This window comes from Dipodomys spectabilis, unplaced genomic scaffold (assembly GCF_019054845.1).
Source record: "Dipodomys spectabilis isolate Male_0828 unplaced genomic scaffold, ASM1905484v1 ptg000207l, whole genome shotgun sequence".
In the NCBI taxonomy this organism is placed as follows: Eukaryota; Metazoa; Chordata; class Mammalia; order Rodentia; family Heteromyidae; genus Dipodomys; species Dipodomys spectabilis.
This window is the reverse complement of record NW_024870884.1, coordinates 9,731,651-9,751,427: the sequence shown is the minus strand read 5'-3', so window position 1 is coordinate 9,751,427 and position 19,777 is coordinate 9,731,651. Positions and strand designations below refer to the sequence as shown.

The 19,777-nt window shown below is 36.8% G+C and overlaps 1 protein-coding gene across 5 annotated transcripts in view; it reads left to right on the top strand.

Annotated features, from left to right (window-relative positions):
- Window positions 1-19,777, top strand: part of Herc4 (HECT and RLD domain containing E3 ubiquitin protein ligase 4) — a 102,060-nt gene that overhangs the window by 18,471 nt on the left and 63,812 nt on the right. For 3 of the 5 annotated variants that reach the window (XM_042696326.1, XM_042696327.1, XM_042696330.1), the window contains 3 exons: window positions 5,941-6,100; window positions 17,196-17,267; window positions 18,230-18,306. In XM_042696326.1, the coding sequence (XP_042552260.1) occupies window positions 5,941-6,100; window positions 17,196-17,267; window positions 18,230-18,306 (309 nt within the window). The remainder of the gene's footprint in view (window positions 1-5,940; window positions 6,101-17,195; window positions 17,268-18,229; window positions 18,307-19,777) is intronic. The other 2 variants (XM_042696328.1, XM_042696329.1) reach the window with 1 other exon arrangement.

Below are 19,777 nucleotides of genomic sequence, written 5' to 3'. Positions count from 1 at the left end.
ATCAAGATTCTCTATTGCTCAGTTGACATTTTCACCAGAGGCTTGTAGGAATTTAACCTTGATTTTCCTTAAGGACAATGATTTGACATTGCTAAGTTCATGGTGACTCTATAGAACATAAGTAGTAAAAAATAATGAGAATCAACTTATTTTCAACCATACCAAAAAATAAATGAGATTTATTGCCCTTCAATTTTCACTATGCATTGTGTAGAATATTGTTTTGTTTTATAAGAAGGTATAAAAAGGGGCAGGGAAGGTGTCTCAATGGTAGAGTGCTTGCCTTGGATGCATGAGGCCCTGGGTTCGATTCCTCAGCACCACATAAGCAGAAAAAGTCAGAAGTGGCGGTGTGGCTCAAGTGGTAGAGTGCTAGCCTTGAGCTGAAGAACTGAGGGACAGCGCCTAGGCCCAGAGTCCAGGCCCCACAACTGACCAAAAAAAAAAAAAAAGGTTAGTCTACTTTTTGAGGGCAGGGCATGGCCTTTTTCTTTGTTTAGTTTATTGCATGGAGTTACACTGGTTCATGTTGAAAACAGAACCTACAAGGTGTGAGGTTTTTAAACTTGTGATAAGAAATAGAAGGGAAATTCTACTCCTTGTGAGGAAAACTTCTTAAATGCCTTCTCTAGTTTTATATTAATCCTTACCTATCCCTTGGGCAGTAGTAAGGGTCTTCTTGTCTTATCTCTGTTAAATTCTCAGTGACATCAGAAAGCAGAGGTCATCATCATCCTTACTTGCATCAGTGAAGGGGAGGAAGCCAAGAGTGCAAGTTCTGGATAATGGCATTAGTATGCTATCTCTTTACTAGCATGGAAATTGTCTGTGGAATACTGCTGAAGATAATGGGGAATAGGTGGGTCCAATAGGGATAGGAGGGCCAGGAAGCAAAGGAACTCAAGGAAGCTGGATGTTGGTGACTCACACCTGTAATCCTAGCTACTCAGGTGGCTGACATCTGAGGGTCACGGTTCAAAGCCAGCCTGGGCAGGAAAGTTTGTGAGACCCATCTGCAATTAGCCACCAGAAAACTGGAGGTGGAGCTGTGCTCCTCTGTAGAAAAAAATCACAGGGACAGTGCCCAGGCTCTGAGTTTAAGCTCCATGACTAACCGTTCCCCCCTCACCCCATTCCCCCCCCCCCCAAAAAAAAAAAAAAAAAAAAAAACTCAAGGGAAGGCAGCTGAATCCTCTTAAGTGATTGGAACTAAGTAGCTTTTTTATGCTTTTGGTGTTTTTTTTTTTCATTTGTTGAGGGGCTGGGTTAAACTCAAAATCCTTTTGCCTCAGCCCTCCAAGTCCTGGGAGGATTGCAGGGGTTTGAACTTTGGGCCTGGTGCTCTATTTGAGCCAGGCACCCCTCTGCCCCCACTTTACTCTTTATGTTTTCTGACTGTGATTGTTTTGTTTTGCTTTTAAAGAGGATCTCACTATATTATCCAGATTGAGTCTTAAACTCTGAGACTCTGGGACTCCTTAGATTCCCAAGTAGTTAGGAGAGGTGTGTGCCAATATAGCATAGCTGGTTGTTGGATTTTTTTTTGTCTGTTGTGGGTCTTGAACTCTGGGCCTAAATGCTGTCCCTGAGCTCTTCACATAAAGGCTAGCGTTCTGCCATTTGAGCCACAGCACCACTTCTGGTTTTCTAGTGGTTAACTGGAGATAAGAGTCTCATGGATGTTCCTGTCCGAGCTGGCTTTGAACCATGATCCTCAGATCTCAGCTTCCTGAGTAGCTAGGATTATAGGGATGAGCCACCCGGACAGCACAGCTGTTTTTAAAAAATCTTTTTAAAAAATATTCTGAGACGGTCTTCTGTTTTCTTGTATTCTTGTGCCTCCTGAGGCCAAATGTCCTTTTTCATATCTTAGATATGAAATATTATGATCTATAAATACTGATAGAACAGTGATAACTTTTTAAAGCAGATTTCATTCCCTCAGATAGGCTGTTTCTCAGATTATCCTGGGACTTGAGAACTATTCTGTAGCATAGTTTGCATTTGTTGAGGTAATGACCACAAAATTAAAGTAGAAATTTCATAGTTTACATTAGGCTTCAGTTTTGTATTACATATTTTAAAGGTTTTGACAGATGTAAGTGACATGTACTTAATCATGTAGTTATCATGAAAATGGGTTTCAGTGTCCTTAACAATTGTCTGTGCTCTGCATGCTCTTTCTTTCTTCCTTTTCCCAATCTAGCCATCCCTAGATTTTTTAAAAAAACCATTCCATTCTCCATATTTTTACTTTTTCCAGAATGTTATACTTTTGGAATCAAACAGTATATAAGCTTTTCAGATGGTTTATTTCAGTTTTGTCTTTTAGGGGCTTCATAGCTCCTTTCTTTTTAGCTTGGATACCAGTACCACTCACTGAAAGGATAGTATACTTTTATGCTTCTTTGTTTTGGCAGTTGTAAATAAAGCTGCAATAAATGTACATCCATGCATTTTTTTGTAGTTACAAGTGTTCTTTTCAATAAATATTAAGCAGTGCAACTGTTGGATTGTTGGATCACATAGTTTTGTGAGAAACTGCCAAACTGTTTTTCAGTTACTTTTTATTTTTCCATCAGCGAAGAGTAAGAGTTTTCGTTTTGTGTCCTTAGTGGCTTTTGTTATATGATTGTTCTAGTTTATAGTTACGAGATGAGATATTAGTTGAGCATCTGTATACCTACTTACCATCTGTACGTGTTCTTTGGTTCTGTATGTGTTCAGGTATTTTTTGCTATTTTTAACTTGGTAGTTTTGTATTCTTACCATAAAGTTTCCTTCTAGAGTTCCTTGAGTATTTTAGATAACAATTTATCAGCTCTGCCTATTACAAATATTGTCCACCACTCCATGACTTATATTCTCATTTTCTGATAAACATTTTCCTCCCCTTTTTATGCTGCTAGAGATCAAATCCAGTTCCTTATATGTGCTAGGTACATACCTCCCCCCCTCCCCAGGCTGATAAACATACCTCCCCCCCTCCCCAGGCTGATAAACGCATTTTTTGAAAGACAGCCCATATAGCAAAATGCATTATTGCCTTCTTATGGAGCTTACATTTCTCCTATCACTGAAGTTGAACTTCTTGGTATGATTAACCACTGTTTTCTTTTTCTTTTTCTTCTGTGTAGTTCATACCTTTTATCCATTTTTCTTTAAAATTTGGGAAGGTTATTTTTTTGAGAGCTAACTTTTTTTTTTCTACCAATCTTAGCTTTTATTTTGTTTTGATAAAATAATTTGAATTTCTTCAGTGGATACATGGAATCTTTTCCTTTTTTTCTGAGCTTAGATCATAGTATTATTGTCAGAACTTAAGTGTTATTGCCATCCAGAATTGTTCCTAATAAGTTCCAAGGCTTAAATAAATATCGCTTGCTGCATATTGTTATTTTAGTGTTAATCTCTTTCCCCAAAAACTGTTAAATTTCTTGAAGACTTAAGCCCTGTTACTCCCCCCCCCCCCCCCCCCCCCCCTTGTGGGGCCTGAACTCTGGGACTGGGCAAGGCAAGCACTCTACCACTGAGCCACCTACCCAGCCCCTGTTATACTCATTTTTGTAAGTCTAGTGCCTAGAACATAAGGAATGCAGTGATATTAATTTAATAATACTGTTTTTTTTTTTTTTGGTCCTGTCGTAGGGCCCGAACTCTGGGCCTGGGCACTGTCCCTCAGCTCTTCAGCTCAAGGCTAGTGCTCTACCGCTTGAGCCACAGAACCACTTCCGGCTTTTTTCTTTTTTCTTATGTGGTGCTGAGGAATTGAACCCAGGGCCTCATGCATGCAAGGCAAGTGCTCTACCACTGAGCCACCTTCCCAGCCCCTAATAATACTGTTTGATGTAAATGATTAGTTTTGTTTCTTGATTTTGATGCTTTTGATTGTATAGTCAACTATCTTTTTTGTTGTTGTTGTTGTGGGGACTGAACTCTGGGCCTGGGCACAGTCCCTCAGCTCTTTAGCTCAAAGCTAGAACTAGAGGCAAGCACTCTGCCACTGAGCCAACCTCCCAGTCCATGAATTTTTTTTTGTTTTATTTTTTGGTTGGTTGTGGGGCCTGAACTCTGGGCCTATGCACTATCCCTCAGCTCTTCAGTTCAAGGCTAGCTAACACTCTACTACTTGAGCCACAGCACCACTTCCAGATTTTTCTGTTTATGTGGTGCTGAGGAATTGAACCCACGGCATCATGCATGCAAGGCAAGCGCTCTACCACTGAGCTACCTTCCCAGCTCCCTCAACTATCTTAAGAACTCTTGCTACTTCGTTACTGGTGAAGCAGCCAGTGTTAATTTACTTCTTTTGTTGTCATGTCTTTTTTTTGCTACTTACTTTGACAATTGTCCTGGCAAGACAGTGACTTCAGTGATTTCAGAAATCTTTGAGTAATAATAGATTCTTTTGTATGTTTTCTTTTCTTTCTTCCATAATTAAGATTTATAGACTGCTTTGTATAAGCAAAAGATTCTTCTGAGTCCTTTTTCTTGTGAGGGACTGTGTTGTATATCCTATTTTTTTGCATATTTGTACAGTATAATTTTATGAAAAAATACAAATACATACAAAAATGAGGGGTTAGTGTAATAAACTTCAGTGAACTATTTATCCACTTTAAGAGATATAAACTCATAATACTTAACATGTTATAAGAGTTGTGCAGATGATTCCTAGAGGATATCTCTGGATAACTACTTATTCCAGAATGCCACATAAAGTAATCCAGATGCAATTTGAATTGCTTTCTACATAGGAATGTAAACTTTTTTTTGGGGGGGGGGGAGGGTCGGTCGTGGGGCCTGAACTCTGGGCCTGGGCACTGTCCCTCAGCTCTTCAGCTCAAGGCTAGTGTTCTACCACTTGAGCCACAGCACCACTTCCGGCTTTTTTCTTTTTGGTTATGTGGTGCTGAGGAATCGAACCCAGGGCCTCATGCATGCAAGGCAAGTGCTCTACCACTGAGCCACCTTCCCAGCCCCAGGAATGTAAACTTTTTTGATGTAGTCTGTTTCATTACTCGATAGCTACTTTTGCACATGTGAACTAGAAATATAACTCTTCATTGATCCATTTTTAATCACTTTCAACATGATGATTTTAGTTTGTTGAAGATCGTATTTGTAGCATTTTTTTACTAACTTAAAAATTAATTTTAGAAAAACTTACACTAGTGAAACACTGACAAACATTGTATATCTTAAGGATACTGAGGACTAGAGAAATAATTTGACTTTGCTTACTATTTGTTATGTCTGACTACTGAAGTGTGGAAGGGCCAGAGGTTTTAAATGAATTTTTTATTTAAAACTCAAACATACAGAGGTTACATAATTGTTGCTAACATAGGATTCCATTGGAATTAGAACTTGCCAGTTATAATTGTCATTCAGCATACAGAATGGATGCTATATTTTAAAAATCTGAACTAGCTATGGTAGTGCATGAGTATAATCTTAGCTCTCAGGATTTAGAGGCAGAAAGATTGAAAATTTGAGACCAAAGAAACTGCCAGTTCAAATTCTTTGGTAAAAAAAAAAAATCACTCCATGGTAGTATGTATATGATAATTTATGTGTTTGTTATAATTTCATTGTTAAACCATCCGGGTTATTAAAATAGTTTTATTTAAAGCCTGGTCTTTTTTGATTGATACTGGTTTTGAATGGAGAATACCTCTGAAATAATCTTTGAACCTTCAACCAAGATGTTCTGACCACTTAGTATTTGGAGTAGCTTTCTTATAGTTATCTGTATTCTGCCACAATGACAATTTTGTAGGGAACATGTTTGGTAGATTTTTTTCAATGTAACTGATTGTGATTACTGTGTGTAAGCATTTACTTAATTTAAAAACTACAAATGAAGATTTGAATGTATTCTCACTGGAAGTTCAAAACTAGAATGTAATGTCTCTCTTCTTGACTTGTGTTCTGTAGAGCAGGTTGTTGCCCTGGATGCCCAAAATATCGTAGCTGTTTCATGTGGAGAAGCTCATACATTAGCGCTTAATGACAAGGGCCAGGTGTATGCTTGGGGTCTCGATTCTGATGGACAACTTGGCCTACTAGGATCAGAGGAATGTATCAGAGTACCCAGGTAACAAAGGTGATGGGAAAGAGGTCCTTAATCTTTTATAATTAATTTTTTAAATCATTCTTACTATGAGCTTGTAAGCATTGACACCTAATTATTTCTTTGAATCCTTTGAACTTATTAGGTAGGTTTTTGCTTTTAACTTGAATTAAGCTATTTGATTGGCTATTTTTGTATACTCTATATTTTTCTCTATAATTAATAGAATTTCTGATTGTAAAGAGGAATGAGAAAATAAATGCTTTATTATAAATTTTCTGTTTGTGGTATAGACTGATTTTTAAGCTACTAATTTTACTATCTTGAATATCTCAGCTATTAAAATATTAAATATTACTCATTTTTCTCTAACTTGATTTTTAGGCTTTATTGTTTTTATTCAGTGTGGAAGATCAAACATGGTTAGTGTACAAAGGATAGAGTTACTCCTACTTTTTAAAATAGGAATGAATATTAACCATTGACTCAGAATTACAGAATTACTTCAAAATTTAAAACTAATATCTCATCAGTGTAGTCTTATAGATTTATGTAGGGTTGATCTAGGTAGACAAATAGATTTAAAGAAAAGGCTGCCTTTGGGGCCGGGAAGGTGGCTCAGTGGTAGAGTGCTTGCCTTGCATGCATGAGGCCCTGGGTTCGATTCCTCAGCACCCCATAAGCAGAAAAAGTCTGAAGTGGTGCTGTGACTCAAGTGGTAGAGTGCTAGCTAGCCTTGAGCTGAAGAGCTGAAGGACAGCACCCAGGCCCCAGAGTTCAGGCTGGCCAAAAAGAAAAAAGAAAAGGCTGTTTGTGGTAGCACCCACTTGTATGTAATCCCAGCTTCTTGGGAGGTAGGGGCAGGAGGATCCTGCCTGGACAAGATAAAGTCTTTCTGTAAAACAAAATAAAGGGTGAGAATATGGTTCAGGTTGTAGATGCTTGTCTAGCAAATGCAAAGGACCTGAGTTCAAACCCACTATTGCTAAATAAAAAGAGAATGGTAGAGTCCTTGCCTAGTTAGTTCTTCAGATACACAAATAATATCCTAACTTAGTTATACTTTGTTTAAAAAAAAATTACACAAATTCTGGCCTCTTAAAACGTTCTTGTTCTTCTTAGTATTAGTTACTGGGACAAAACTCTCAAGGAAGCCAAAGTGTTATACTAATTTTAGATTTGTTTTAATAGCACCTTTTTAAAAAAACTCATTTGCATATTTTTAACATTAAGTTTTGTTTTAAGAACTATGATAGAATGATATGTACTAGAGCTAATATATTTCAGAATAGATACTTCTAATATGAACTATATATATATCATACTTATACATATTATATATACTTATTATATATTATATACTTATTATATATATCATACTTAATGTTTTCCTTATTGAACATTTTATAACCAAATTCCACACAGCTCCCCAAATGAATTTCCTCATTTTTTCTTCTGTGATAAAAACAACAGAATTCTCAACTTGCTTATGATGCCTCTTAATGATGGTGCTGTTTAGGAGAAATTTATTTTAAGTAAATTTTTAGGAGAAATTTATTTTAAGTAAATTAATTTTTTTCTCACTGAATTTTGTTTTAATTTTTTTCTTTTTCTTTTTTTTAGAAAGTGGCAATTTGGAAAGTGACAGTTATTGACTAAAAATTATGTAATGACCTCACATTTGACCTACTTTCTACTTTTTCTCTCACATGTAATTGCTGTAGTATTTTGAGTTTAAAACTTAAAGGGTTTTTGTTTTTAGGCTGAAAAAGGTTTATGTGATATCTAAGACAATATTTCACCATGATTTATGGTGAAACGTTCTAATTTTTCTTAATATTAACATAGACCTTCTGCTTTGTATTTTATTTTTTTATTTTTGTTGTTATTTGTACCAGTACCAGGGCTTGAACTTGGAGCCGTGAACTTTCTCCTAGCTTCTCAAGTCTGCTGGTTTTCTTTCTTTATTCTTTTTTTGGCTGGTTATTTGAAGAAAGTCTTGAGGACTCTTCTGCCTAGGCTGCCTTTGAACCACAATCCTCAAATCTTGGCCTCTTGAGTAGCTAGGATAATAGAGATGAACCCAGTAACCTCAGACTTTTTGTTGTTATTCATTTATGATATGGTTTCAGATGTAATACCAGGTGAATAGTAAATAGAAAGATAATTGTAAGGAGGTAACTTTTATATAAATTTTTTTGGGGGGGGGTCCAGTCATGAGGCCTGAACTCTGGACGTGGGCTGTCCCTCAGCTCTTCAGCTCAAGGCTAGTACGCTACCACTTGAGCCACAGCGCCACTTCTGGCTTTTTTCTTTTTCTGCTTATGTGGTGCTGAGGAATCAAACCCAGGGCCTCATGCATGCAAGACAAGCGCTCTACCACTGAACCACCTTCCCAGCCCCTCTGAATTTTTATATTAACTTTAGTCTCTATATGTGAAGGTATTTATACTATTAGAACTTTTCAGTTTTAAAAAATTCTACAGCTCTGGCTTGTTATGACAGACACAATAATTTTCAGTACCAAATCATATTTTAGTGGCAAGGCCTTTTCTTTCCTTTTTCTTAGTCCAAGATCAAAACTCAAACTCAGCACCTGTGGCTGCTTTTGCTCATTGGCTGACACTACCAGCTGAGCCATGGCTCTACCCCCCCCTTCCCCCCCTTCCCTCCCCCTTTTAAAAGGTGATTTATAGATAGATATTAGGCAGCTTTGTAAATTGTAATAAACATAAAGCATTTTCATAAATCCATCAGAAAGGTATACATTCAATTAGGCTAGCTGTCCCTTTGTTCTTCCCTCCTTTTATGCTGCTGCTGTTTGAACTCAGGGCCTCATGCTTGCTAGGTAGGTACCCTACTACTTGAGCCAGGTTTCCACCTGAGCATATTACCCCTTTTTTTTTTTTTTCTTGGTTGGTCATGGGGTTGAACTCAGGGCCTGGATGCTTTCCCTGAACTCCTTTTGCTCAAGGCTAGTAGTGTTCTACCATTTTGAGTCACAGCGCTACTTCCTGGGCTGCCTGGGCTGGCTTTGAACCACGATCCTCAAATCTTAGCCTCCTGAGTAGCTAAGATTACAGGCAGGAGACACTAGTGCTCAGATGCAAAATACTTTCTTGATAAAAGCCATTTTTATGCTGAGCATGATGACTTATACCTGTACTTATAACTACTTGGGAGATAGAGTTTAAGGCCAATCTCAGCAAAAAAAAAAAGTCTGGACCTCATCTCAGCAAATAAGCCACACCATAGTGATGCATGTCTGTAAATCGCGAGGTGAGGTGTATGTAGGGAGCATTATGGTCTCAGGCTAGCCCTGGGCCATAACTGAACACCCTATCTGAAAACAATTAGAACTTATCTGAAAACAACTGTCTGAAAGTATCTAGAACAAAAAAGGTCTGGGAATGTGTGTCTCAAGTGGTACAATTTATGCCTAGTAAGTCTGAGGCTGGGCTCAATCCCCAATACTGTTAAAAACAAAAACCAGCAAGCTAAGCAGCACTTCAAAATTAAGTAATATATAATTAATAATAGATTGTATCTGAAATTTTTTACTAGCCTTGCTAGTTACTGTTTTTGTGTGTGTGTTTACCAGGCCTGGGGTTTGTATTCAGGGCCTGGCTGCTATCCCTGAGCTTTTTTGCTAAAGGCTAATGCTCTTTCACTTGAGCCACAGCTAGACTGGCCTTTTTGGTGGTTAATTGGCAATAAGAGTTTTTCACAAACTTTCCTGCCTGGGCTGGCTTTCAACTATAATCCTCAGATCTGAGCTTCTGAATAAGATTCCAAGCTTGAGCCACCTGCACCCGTCGAATTTTTTTTTCTTATTTTTACTTTTGTTTTGAAAAAACAGCAAAATATTCAATAGTTCAGTGATAACATAGACTCGCATTTCTAGCTAGATTTTGGGCACAGATGTTTCACACCTGTAATCCTAGTTACTTTGGAGGCTGAGAATGATAGGATTGAGATCAAAGCCAACTTGTACAGATAAATTAATGAGACTCCATCTCAATGGAGGAAAGCTGGATACAGTGGGCAAGTGCTTATTATTCCAGCAACTATTGGAAACATAAAAATTAGTATATTTCTTTTCTTTTTGGCAGTGTTGGAGATTGAGTGCAAGGCCTCATGAATGCTAGGCAAGCTTGCTACCACTGAAGTGTGTGGAAATGAGACCAGTTGTTATTTTGCAAACTTGAAAAAAAGTTGGTATTAAAGTTTTTTCCCTCCTATTTGTTCGTATTGGGGACTGAATATAAGTGTCAGAAAAAGGCTGTTTCTCATTCTCAATATTAGGGTTTTACAGCTTAGCTTGGAAATAAGAAATTATTAATTAAATCTGTGTGTGTATGTGTGTGTGTGTGTGTGTGCGTGTGTGTGCGCGCGCGCGCATGTGTGCACACAGGCGCATGTGCACTGCATGCATGCTAGAACTGGGGCTTGAATTCAGGGCCTTGAGCTCTTGCTTGACTTTTTCCACTGAAGACTGAAATTGTCACTTGAGCCACATCTTTACTTCTGGCTGGATTTTAACCTCAATTCTCAGATCTCGGCCTCCTGAATAGGTAGGACTACTTGACAAAGCCTCTGGAGCCTGGCTTTCCCTTTCCCTTTCCCTTTCCCTTTCCCTCTCCTCCACTCCCCTCCCCTCTTCTCCCCTCCCCTCCCCTCCCCTCCCCTCCCCTCCCTTTCCCTTTCCCTTTCCCTTTCCCTTTCCCTTTCCCTTTCCCTTAGGCTTAAACTTAGGACCTGCCACTCTCCCTAAGCTTCTTTTGCTCAAGGCTCCGGTACTCTCCACTTGAGCCACAGCGCCACTTCCAGTTTTTCTGTGTATGTAGTACTGAGGAATTGAATGCAGGGCTTCTTGCATGTGAGGCAAGTATTCTATCACTAAGCCACATTCCTAGCCCTGGAACCTGTCTTTAATTAACTTTTTACTAGTTACTAGATTTTTTTTTTGGGGGGGGGGTCAGGTCGTGGGGCCTGAACTCTGGGCCTAGGCGCTGTCCCTCAGCAATTCAGCTCAAGGCTAGCATTCTACCACTTGAGCCACAGCGCCACTTCTGGCTTTTTTTTCTTTTTGCGTATGTAGTGCTGAGGAATTGAACCCAGGGCCTCATGCATGCAAGGCAAGAGGTCTACCACTGAGCCACCTCCCCAGCCCTTAGATTTTTTATTTTTTTGTAGGTTGTAGGGCTTAAACTCAGGGCCTGGGTGCTGTCCCTGAGCCTCTTTGTGTTCAAGGCTAGAGCTTTTGAGCCATAGCACCACTTCTGATTTTCTGGTCTTTCATTAGAGATAAAGACTCTCACGGACTTTTCTGCCCAGTCTGGCTTTGAACCATGATCCTCAGATCTCAGCCTCCTGAGTAGCTACAATTATATACAGGCATGAGCCACTGGCACTGGCTTAGAATTTTGTCTTTAAAAACAACTGGCAATGCCAACTTTTTGCCAGAATTGGCATTATACATTAAGTTGGGAAAATAGATGAACTCATTAGTACTAGACACAATCAACAATTAATAGTCTTTAATAATTCTGAAGGGAGGGCTATGTAAACCTTATTTCCAAGTTTGCTAACTTCTTCATTACAAATTTTAAGCCATTTAAAAAATTAATTTAGGAAATTATATTGAAGATTAGGGATATGGCTCAGTGGTTGAATATTTTCTGTGATAATCTGAGGCCCTGGGTTTGATCCTTACCACTGAGGGGAAAGCAAAAAGGATTCAGTTCTTTTCTTTTTTTTTTTTTTCTTTCTTGCTGATCGTGGAGCTTGAACTCGGGGCCTGGTTGCTCTCCCTGAGCTTCTTTTGCTCAGGTTAGCATTCTACCACTTGAACCACAATGCTACTTCTGGCCTTTTCTATTTATATGGTACTGAGGAATTGAACCTTGGGCATCATGCATTCTAGGCAAGCACTCTACCACATTCCCAGCCAAGATTCAGTTCTTTTGTTGTTTCATAGTCATTTAAAAGTATTTGACACACTAAACTTGAGAGTCACCTTAAATTTTTAAGTAACATATAATATTTGCTATAGATATGAGTTCTGATTTTGTTTTAGCAGAAGAATCTTTATGGTTTGTATATGTGTATGTGAAGATATGTATGCAAAATATTTTTACTTTTCTGTTAAGTATACTTTTTAAAAAAATTAGGAGCAACCAAACATTTACATTATCTTTGTCATTTGCCAAAGTGAATTTTTTTTTTCCTTTTGCAGTATTAGGATTTAAACTCAGGGTCTTGTGTTTGCAAGGCAAGCACTCTTTCACTTGAACCATGCTTCCAGCTCTTTCTGCTTTTAGCCACTATTTTATGCTTTTTGTGCGTTTATTTCTATTGAGTTTTTAGCTGTTTAAGTTTTTTTTTTTAAACATGGTAGATATGAACACTTACTAGATGCCTAGCTTATAAGTATTTTCTTCCATTTTGTAGTTTTTCCTTTCATTCTGATTAGTGTTTCCTGTGACATACAGAAACTGTTTAGTTTGATGCAGTTTCATTTATGTTTTTTTTTTTTTGCTCTTTTGAGGTCCAAAAAATTCTTGCCTATTCCATTGCCCTTAAGTATTTTCCCTGTTATTCTACTGATCGATTGTTTCAGATGGCTTTCTACCACTTGAGCCACACCTCCACTTCCAGCATTTCGCTGGAGAATTGGGATATGAGTTTGAAAGATTTTGCTGTCCAGGTTGACTTGGAACAGAGATCCTTAGATCGGTCTCCTAAATAGCTAGGATTAGAAGCTAGAGCCATTGGTGACCCATGTACTATTGATGGTTTTATGTTGTTGTTTTAATCTTCTCAGTTTGCTAAATTTATTCATTATCTTTAATAGGTTTTCTTGGTGAGGTCTTTAGAGATTTCTCCAGACAGTCATGTAATTTGTAAATAGTTACAATTTTACTTCTTTCTATCTATGTAATTTGAATGTCCTTTTCTGATTTCTCTGGGTAGTATTTCCTTCTAGAAGTATTCTGTTGAATGAAAGAAGTAAAAGTAGACATCCTGTTTTGTTCCAGGTTATTTATATATAGTTTTTAAGAACTGGCATCATTTCTTTAAATGTACTTTCTTCTGGTGGGTAACTTTTAAATACTGAGTCTTTTAGTAATTGCTAAGGTTTTCTATTTTTTTTATGGCTCAAGCTTGACCAGAAGTTTGTGCGTTGTTTTCTAGGTTATGAAATTTGTTAGTGTAGACTTGTTTGTAATAATCTCAAGGGAACCTTTATATTTTTATAGTGTTACTTGTAGTGTCTGTTTTGAAATTTTGGGGTGTTTTTTTTTTTGGTAACTTTTTGTTTGGCTAACCATTTGTCAGTTTTGTTTTATTGTTTTGAAGAAACATTCATCTTATTGATCTTTTGCATGTATGCTTTTTCTTCGATATTTCACTTATTTCTTTTCTTGTCATCAGTTAATTTGTTGATTTGTCTTAATTTTTCTTGTCTTTTGAGATGCTGGATATGTTGAGATGTGTGTGTGTGTATGTGCCAGTACTGGTGCTAGCCTGGGTACTTGTCCCTAAGCTTTCTTTTTGCTCATGGCTTAGAGCTTTACTGCTTGAGCCAGAGCTCTACTTCCAGCTTTTTGGTGATTAATAGGAAATAAAAGTCTCACAAACTTTCCTGCCTTGGTTGGCTTTGAACTACATTTCTCAGATCTTAGCCTTCTGAGTAGCTAGGATTACAGGTGTGAGCTACTAGTACCTATTTTAAAAAATTTTTTTAAATGTAGCTATTGATTGCTAAAAATCATTCCTTTTTTTGAATTGATTGTTTTCAAAACATTTCACATTATGCCTCAGCCAATTGGGACTGCTCTTCCTATTTGTGCCTCCTAAATTGCTGGGGATGATCAGCACAAGCGACAGTGCTCAGGCATTTTGCTTCATCTGTAGCAGGAGTAACAAGGTGTCCACCACCATGCCCAGCCATTGATTGGCATTCAGTCTCTCTAACTTTTTTTTTTAATGGACTGGCCTCTGAACGATAAATCCTCTAAGCGGAGGTATTCAGCAAATCTTCTTTTTAGTCATGCTTTTTGCTGTAACCCCATAGGCTTTGTATGTTCTATTTCCATTTTCATTTGTCTTAAGAAATTAAAAAAATTCTTTATTCATTCATTGATTAAGACCAAGCTGTCTAATTTCCATGTATCTATGTAGTTGCCAATTTTTCTTGTTGCTCATTTCTAGTTTTAGTGCATTGTGGTTAGAAAAGATACTTGATAAAATTTCAGTTAAAAATGTATTTGTTTTGTTGGGCTATCATATGATATATTCTGGAGAATGTTACATGTGTTGATGAGAAGATTGTGTATTCTTTAGCTACTGGATGGAATGTTATGTAGGTGTCTGTTAGGTCTGTTTAGAGTGCCTGATTTAGCTCTGCCAACTTTTGTGAGTTTCTGTCTGAATGTCCTGTTCATTACTGAAAGTGGGTTATTAACTATTATTCTATTGGAGTCTGCCTCTCCCGTTAAGTCTGTAAATAGTTTTATGTATTATGTGCCATTTATAGTTAAAGTTTGTGTTATCTGATGTAAATATGACTACTGCCTTTTTAAAAAATTCTATTTGTATTGATTATCTTTCACCATCCCTTCACTTTTAGTCCTTAGAGGTGAAATAAGGAGCTTATAGCTAGGTCTTACATTTAAACATTTCAGTTCCTCTATGGCCGTTAGACAGTTTAGTCCATTGTCATTTAAAGTAGTTATCAGTAGATAAGTTCTTACTATAGCCATTTTATAACTAGTTTTCTAGTATATTCTATTTCCTGTATTTCTCTTAGATTATCTAATAGTTTTTCTTTGTATTTAAGAGATTTACTCTGTTAGTGCATTTTGATTCTTACCTAAAGCTTTGGTTTGTCTATTGTAGAATTTTGTAGCTATCATTAAGTTTATAAAAAAAATTAATCTTTTGAATATAGGACACTACTTTGAAATGATTCCAAGATACTTTGAAGTGGTATCAACTTAACATGATCATAAAGACAAGAAAAAACAAACAAGAAAGAATATATTAACGCATACGTATTTGACTTTTTTTTTTTTTTTTGTCGGTTGTGGGGCTTGAACTCTGGGCCTGGGCGCTGTCCCTCAGCTCTTCAGCTCAAGGCAAGCACTCTACCACTGGAGCCACAGCGCCACTTCCGGTTTTTCTAGTGATTTATTGGAGATAGGAGTCTCATGGTCTTTCCTGCCCGGGCTGGCTTTGAACTGTGATCTTTAGATCTCAGCCTCCTGAGTAGCTAGGATTACAGGTGTGAGCCACCGGCGCCTGGCTCATATTTGACTTTCTATTTGTCTACTCCCCACATTTTGAATATTTTTTTGGAGATATGTTCTTACTATGTAGCCCTGTTTGTCCTATAACTCCCATATTTTGTATTTTTAAGGTCCCTTATTACATATTCCAGTATTGCCAACTTTTAACAGATTAATGTAGTCATGTTTTTTGTTGTTCTGTGTGCCAGGCACTTTTTTTAATTATAAAGGTGATGTACAAAGGAGTTACAGTTACATAAGTAAGGTAATGAGTACGTTTCTTTTTGAGCAGGAGTACCCTCTCCCTTATTTTCTCTTGCTTCCCCCTTCTCCACTCCCCTAATTGTTTTTAATCATTTTGAGTTTTAAGTCTTTATATGAAAACTATAGTTTATTTTTGATGATTTTATAAAATTATTTTTTATAAACTTGTGTTTTAATTAAGTATTATTTATTTATTTATTTGGTGGTATTAGGTTTTGTTGTTTTTTTTTTTTGAAGTCAGGACTTTGTGCTTGCCAGGCAGGTGCCTCTACTGCCGAGACATGCCTCCAATTCTTTTTTTGTTTTCGTTGCACTGATTATTTTTGAGATTGGATCTGGGTTCCTGCCTGGGTGCATACCTTGGAATGCAATCATATTTTTTGCTTCTTAATATGGCTAGGGTAATAATTGAATTATCACTACATCCAGCTTCTTTAGTTGAGATGATTATCATGTATTATTCATACCAGCACACCCAGCTATTAGTTGGGAAGGGTCTCAAGAATCTTTTTGCACAGGCTGGCCTCAAACCCTGAGCCTCCTGATCTCAGCCTCCCACAAAGCTGGGATTACAGGTATGATCACTTGCTCCCAGCTAATTAAACTTTTTCTAGTTTATTATCTATAGAGAAAATGAAACATGGGAAAACAATGGGATAAGTTTAATTCTGAAAGCCAAGAAAACAAACCTCCTTTCACTATTGTTATGTATTAATAAATCTAACATGAAGAGAGATAATTTTTCTTCAATATAATACTACAGAACACATTTTCTTACCTGCATACAGATATAGCTAAAGAAATTAGCATTTATCTTAGCTTCCAAACCTCACTATAATATTTCACAAAGGAGAATCACTGAATTTAAATTTCTAAGCAAATTCACAAGATGGTTTTGGCAAACTTTATGACTAGTAACCACTAGGTCTTCAAGACTACAAATGCAATTACCTTTAACATTGTATGTCATGTATAGTGCTTGTTTAGCACTATAGTAGGTATTAGGATGCTTGTGAATATAAGACACATGGTTGGCCTGAGCTTATTATTGAACAGAGGTGACAAATATTAAGTGAATATATACACTGATAATCAGTAGTGATACATGATATGAAGGAGAAAATACAGGGTTCTATGAGAGTATAGTGTTTTGAAATGTTTTATTTGGTCTTGCGATTTGAAATTGATAACTGGAGTAATTTTTCCAAAATACTTAATAGAACAAATCAATATGGGATGTGTCTAATACTCATAAGCAATAATAGTAAATATTAACTTCAGCATAGTTGTACATGTCCATCTATTTTTTATTCCAAACTTTGCATGGCCAATGTTTAATTTTACTATTACAGAAGAATGGCATTCTGTTACATTTGAAAATTTGAAGGTACATTGGATCCTGCTAATTTATTGGATTCTTCTAATTTGTAGCAGTACAGTTCTCAGGTTCTGTAGTTAAGAAATAAATGAACATAAATCCACTAAATAAAAATATTTTTAATACAACAATACGGAATTAGAGTAACTCTCCTTTTTCCTGCTCACAATTTGATTTGCTGAAGCTGCCTCCCGAAAATCATGGGTATCGACACTCTGTTCAGAACTTGCTCCGGACTCTCATTTGGCAGAATCAGGTCAGGTGGCAGTATCAGGTAAAGGGAAATAAGAAACATGCTCCCCCTCCCTGTTTTTTTCCTTGAATACATTCATTGAGGAAAAACAGTAGAAGGTTGTCAAGGTGAAGGGGAGGTACATAAGAAGATACTGGGATTATTTATGCACAAAATTAATAGATTTTTGTAGCGTTCGTTAGGTTTTAGAATCAAGTTCCGTTTGAAGAGAAAGTTAGAAAGGGGGGATTATAAAAGCATAAGGACAACACGAATGGAGATAATAATACAGCATTACTGATCACCATAAATGTGAGCTAAATTAAAATGAATGTCACTAACTTAGATGTAAATAAAAGTGTAGTTTTCATAGTTCCTGAATTGAAAGAACATATGATAGGAATCCCTCTTGATTCTTAAGAAATCTGATAAGAGGAGAATATATTAAGGAAAAATACCAAGTTTAGAAAAATTAGATTATATACACTTTTGTAAATATATTGCCAAATTTCACACTAATTTTTAAAAATTTGATAACAAAAGAAAACATGAATTATTTAGCGCACTCAGGAGTATTTGACATATAAGCATAGTTGCTTAAATACTGTCTTTCAAGGTGTTTTTTCTTCACACCTTTAAAGTCTATATCTAGATGTTATTGATTTTAACAGATTTTTGTTAAATTGATATTGATTTTAAAAAGTAATATAGAAGTGGAGCTGTGGCTCAAGTGGTAGAGTGCCAGCCTTGAGCAAAAAAGCTAAGGGACAGTGCCTAGGCATTGAGTTGAAGCCCCAGTACTGGCACACACCTTAAAAAAAGGAAAAAGAAAATCCCAAAATGTAAACAAAAATCCCATGATCTGCTAGGTGGGTAGACAACTTTGCATATAGTAGGTGACTAATAAATACCGTACATAAGTAGCATTCAAGATTCACTTGTTATATGGAATGAACTGATTACTTTTCTCTCTTCTTGTTTTTTAGAAATATTAAGAGTTTGTCAGATATCCAGATAGTACAGGTTGCTTGTGGTTACTATCATTCCCTTGCACTTTCTAAAGGTAAGCATTGTTTTTCTTTTCATTAAATTTGGTTTTATTTTTTGTTATTTTGAGCATCAAGGTCCTGAGCTTTTTCTTCTTTCAAGGTTTCTTGGTTCTTCTTGATCTGTTTTGTTTCTATATAAATTTCAGAATTATCTTATTAGTTTTTATGCAAATTTGGTTGAGATTTTATTGTCTAAATCAATTTGGAAAAAATTTTATAATGTCAAATCTTGGAATCCTTGAAACTGATATTGTACCATTTTCTCCTTTTAATTTTTCTCAGTATTTTCTTACGTGTGGAATAATTTTATACATATTCAGCAGATTTTTCTCTTAAGTATTTTTTTTTTTTTTTTTTGTCATAACACAGCTGGGGAAGATTGCTTCACCAAACAGTTAATTTCCCAGATAAACATGACAGGGCAACTACAGGGCAAAGCATCCTATTCACTTGTTTGTATTTCTCTTTCACTGGTTTAATTTATTCATATGTCACCTGAGGGTTGGAATATGGATTTGTAAGAATTTGCCATACATGTGGGGGTTTATTTGTAGTATTAGAGTTTGTGTGGCTTTTTTCCTCCTTGCATTACTGAGAGTCAAACTTGGGGCTTCACGTTTGACCTGCTTCACCTGTTAAGTCACACCCCCTGTGTACTGGAGTTTGAACTCTGTGCCTTGTGTATGCTGTGCATAAGGGCATGCACTTCTAATCACAGGCTGACAGAAGAATAAAAATGTCAACCTGGAATATACAGTGAATCTGTTTCAAAAAAACAAAAAGAAAAATGATTTAAAAAAAAGATTGGCTATCTAAAGAAATCGAACTCCTTACGTATAAATTCAAGGCCTTTTTTTTTTTTGGGTCCATTCGTGGGGCCTGAACTCTGGGCCTGGGCACTGTCCCTCAGCTCTTCAGCTCAAGGCTAGCGCTCTACCACTTGAGCCACAGTGCCACTTCCGGCTTTTTTCTTTTTGCTTATGTGGTGCTGAGGAATCGAACCCTTGGCCTCAGGCATACAAGGCAAGCGCTCTACCACTGAGCCACCTTCCCAGCCCCAATTCAAGGCCTTTTTTAATAGATTGCTTTTCATTTCAGTCTCAACTGAAATGTGAATATATCTTACAATACCAACATTAAACTATATGCCAACACTAAAAAACAAAAGACTTTCTTGACTCTGTGCCCTCGTTAGTACTAACACAATGTCCCTACTCACTTCTTGGTAAATGTATTTTCCTGCCTCAAATTACATTTATTAGACTAATTGCCTCTTAGGCTGTATAGTTCCTGAAATTATTGTAATTTTTGTCTTACTAAATTCCAGCCTTCGAGCCTTTTACTTTATTCATTGTACAGTAGATGCTGCTGCTACTGTTAGAGCCACTGGAACTGTTATATTTTATGTATGTATGTATGTATGTATGTCGGTTGTGGGGCTTGAACTCTGGGCCTGGCGCTGTCCCTCAGCTCTTCAGCTCAAGG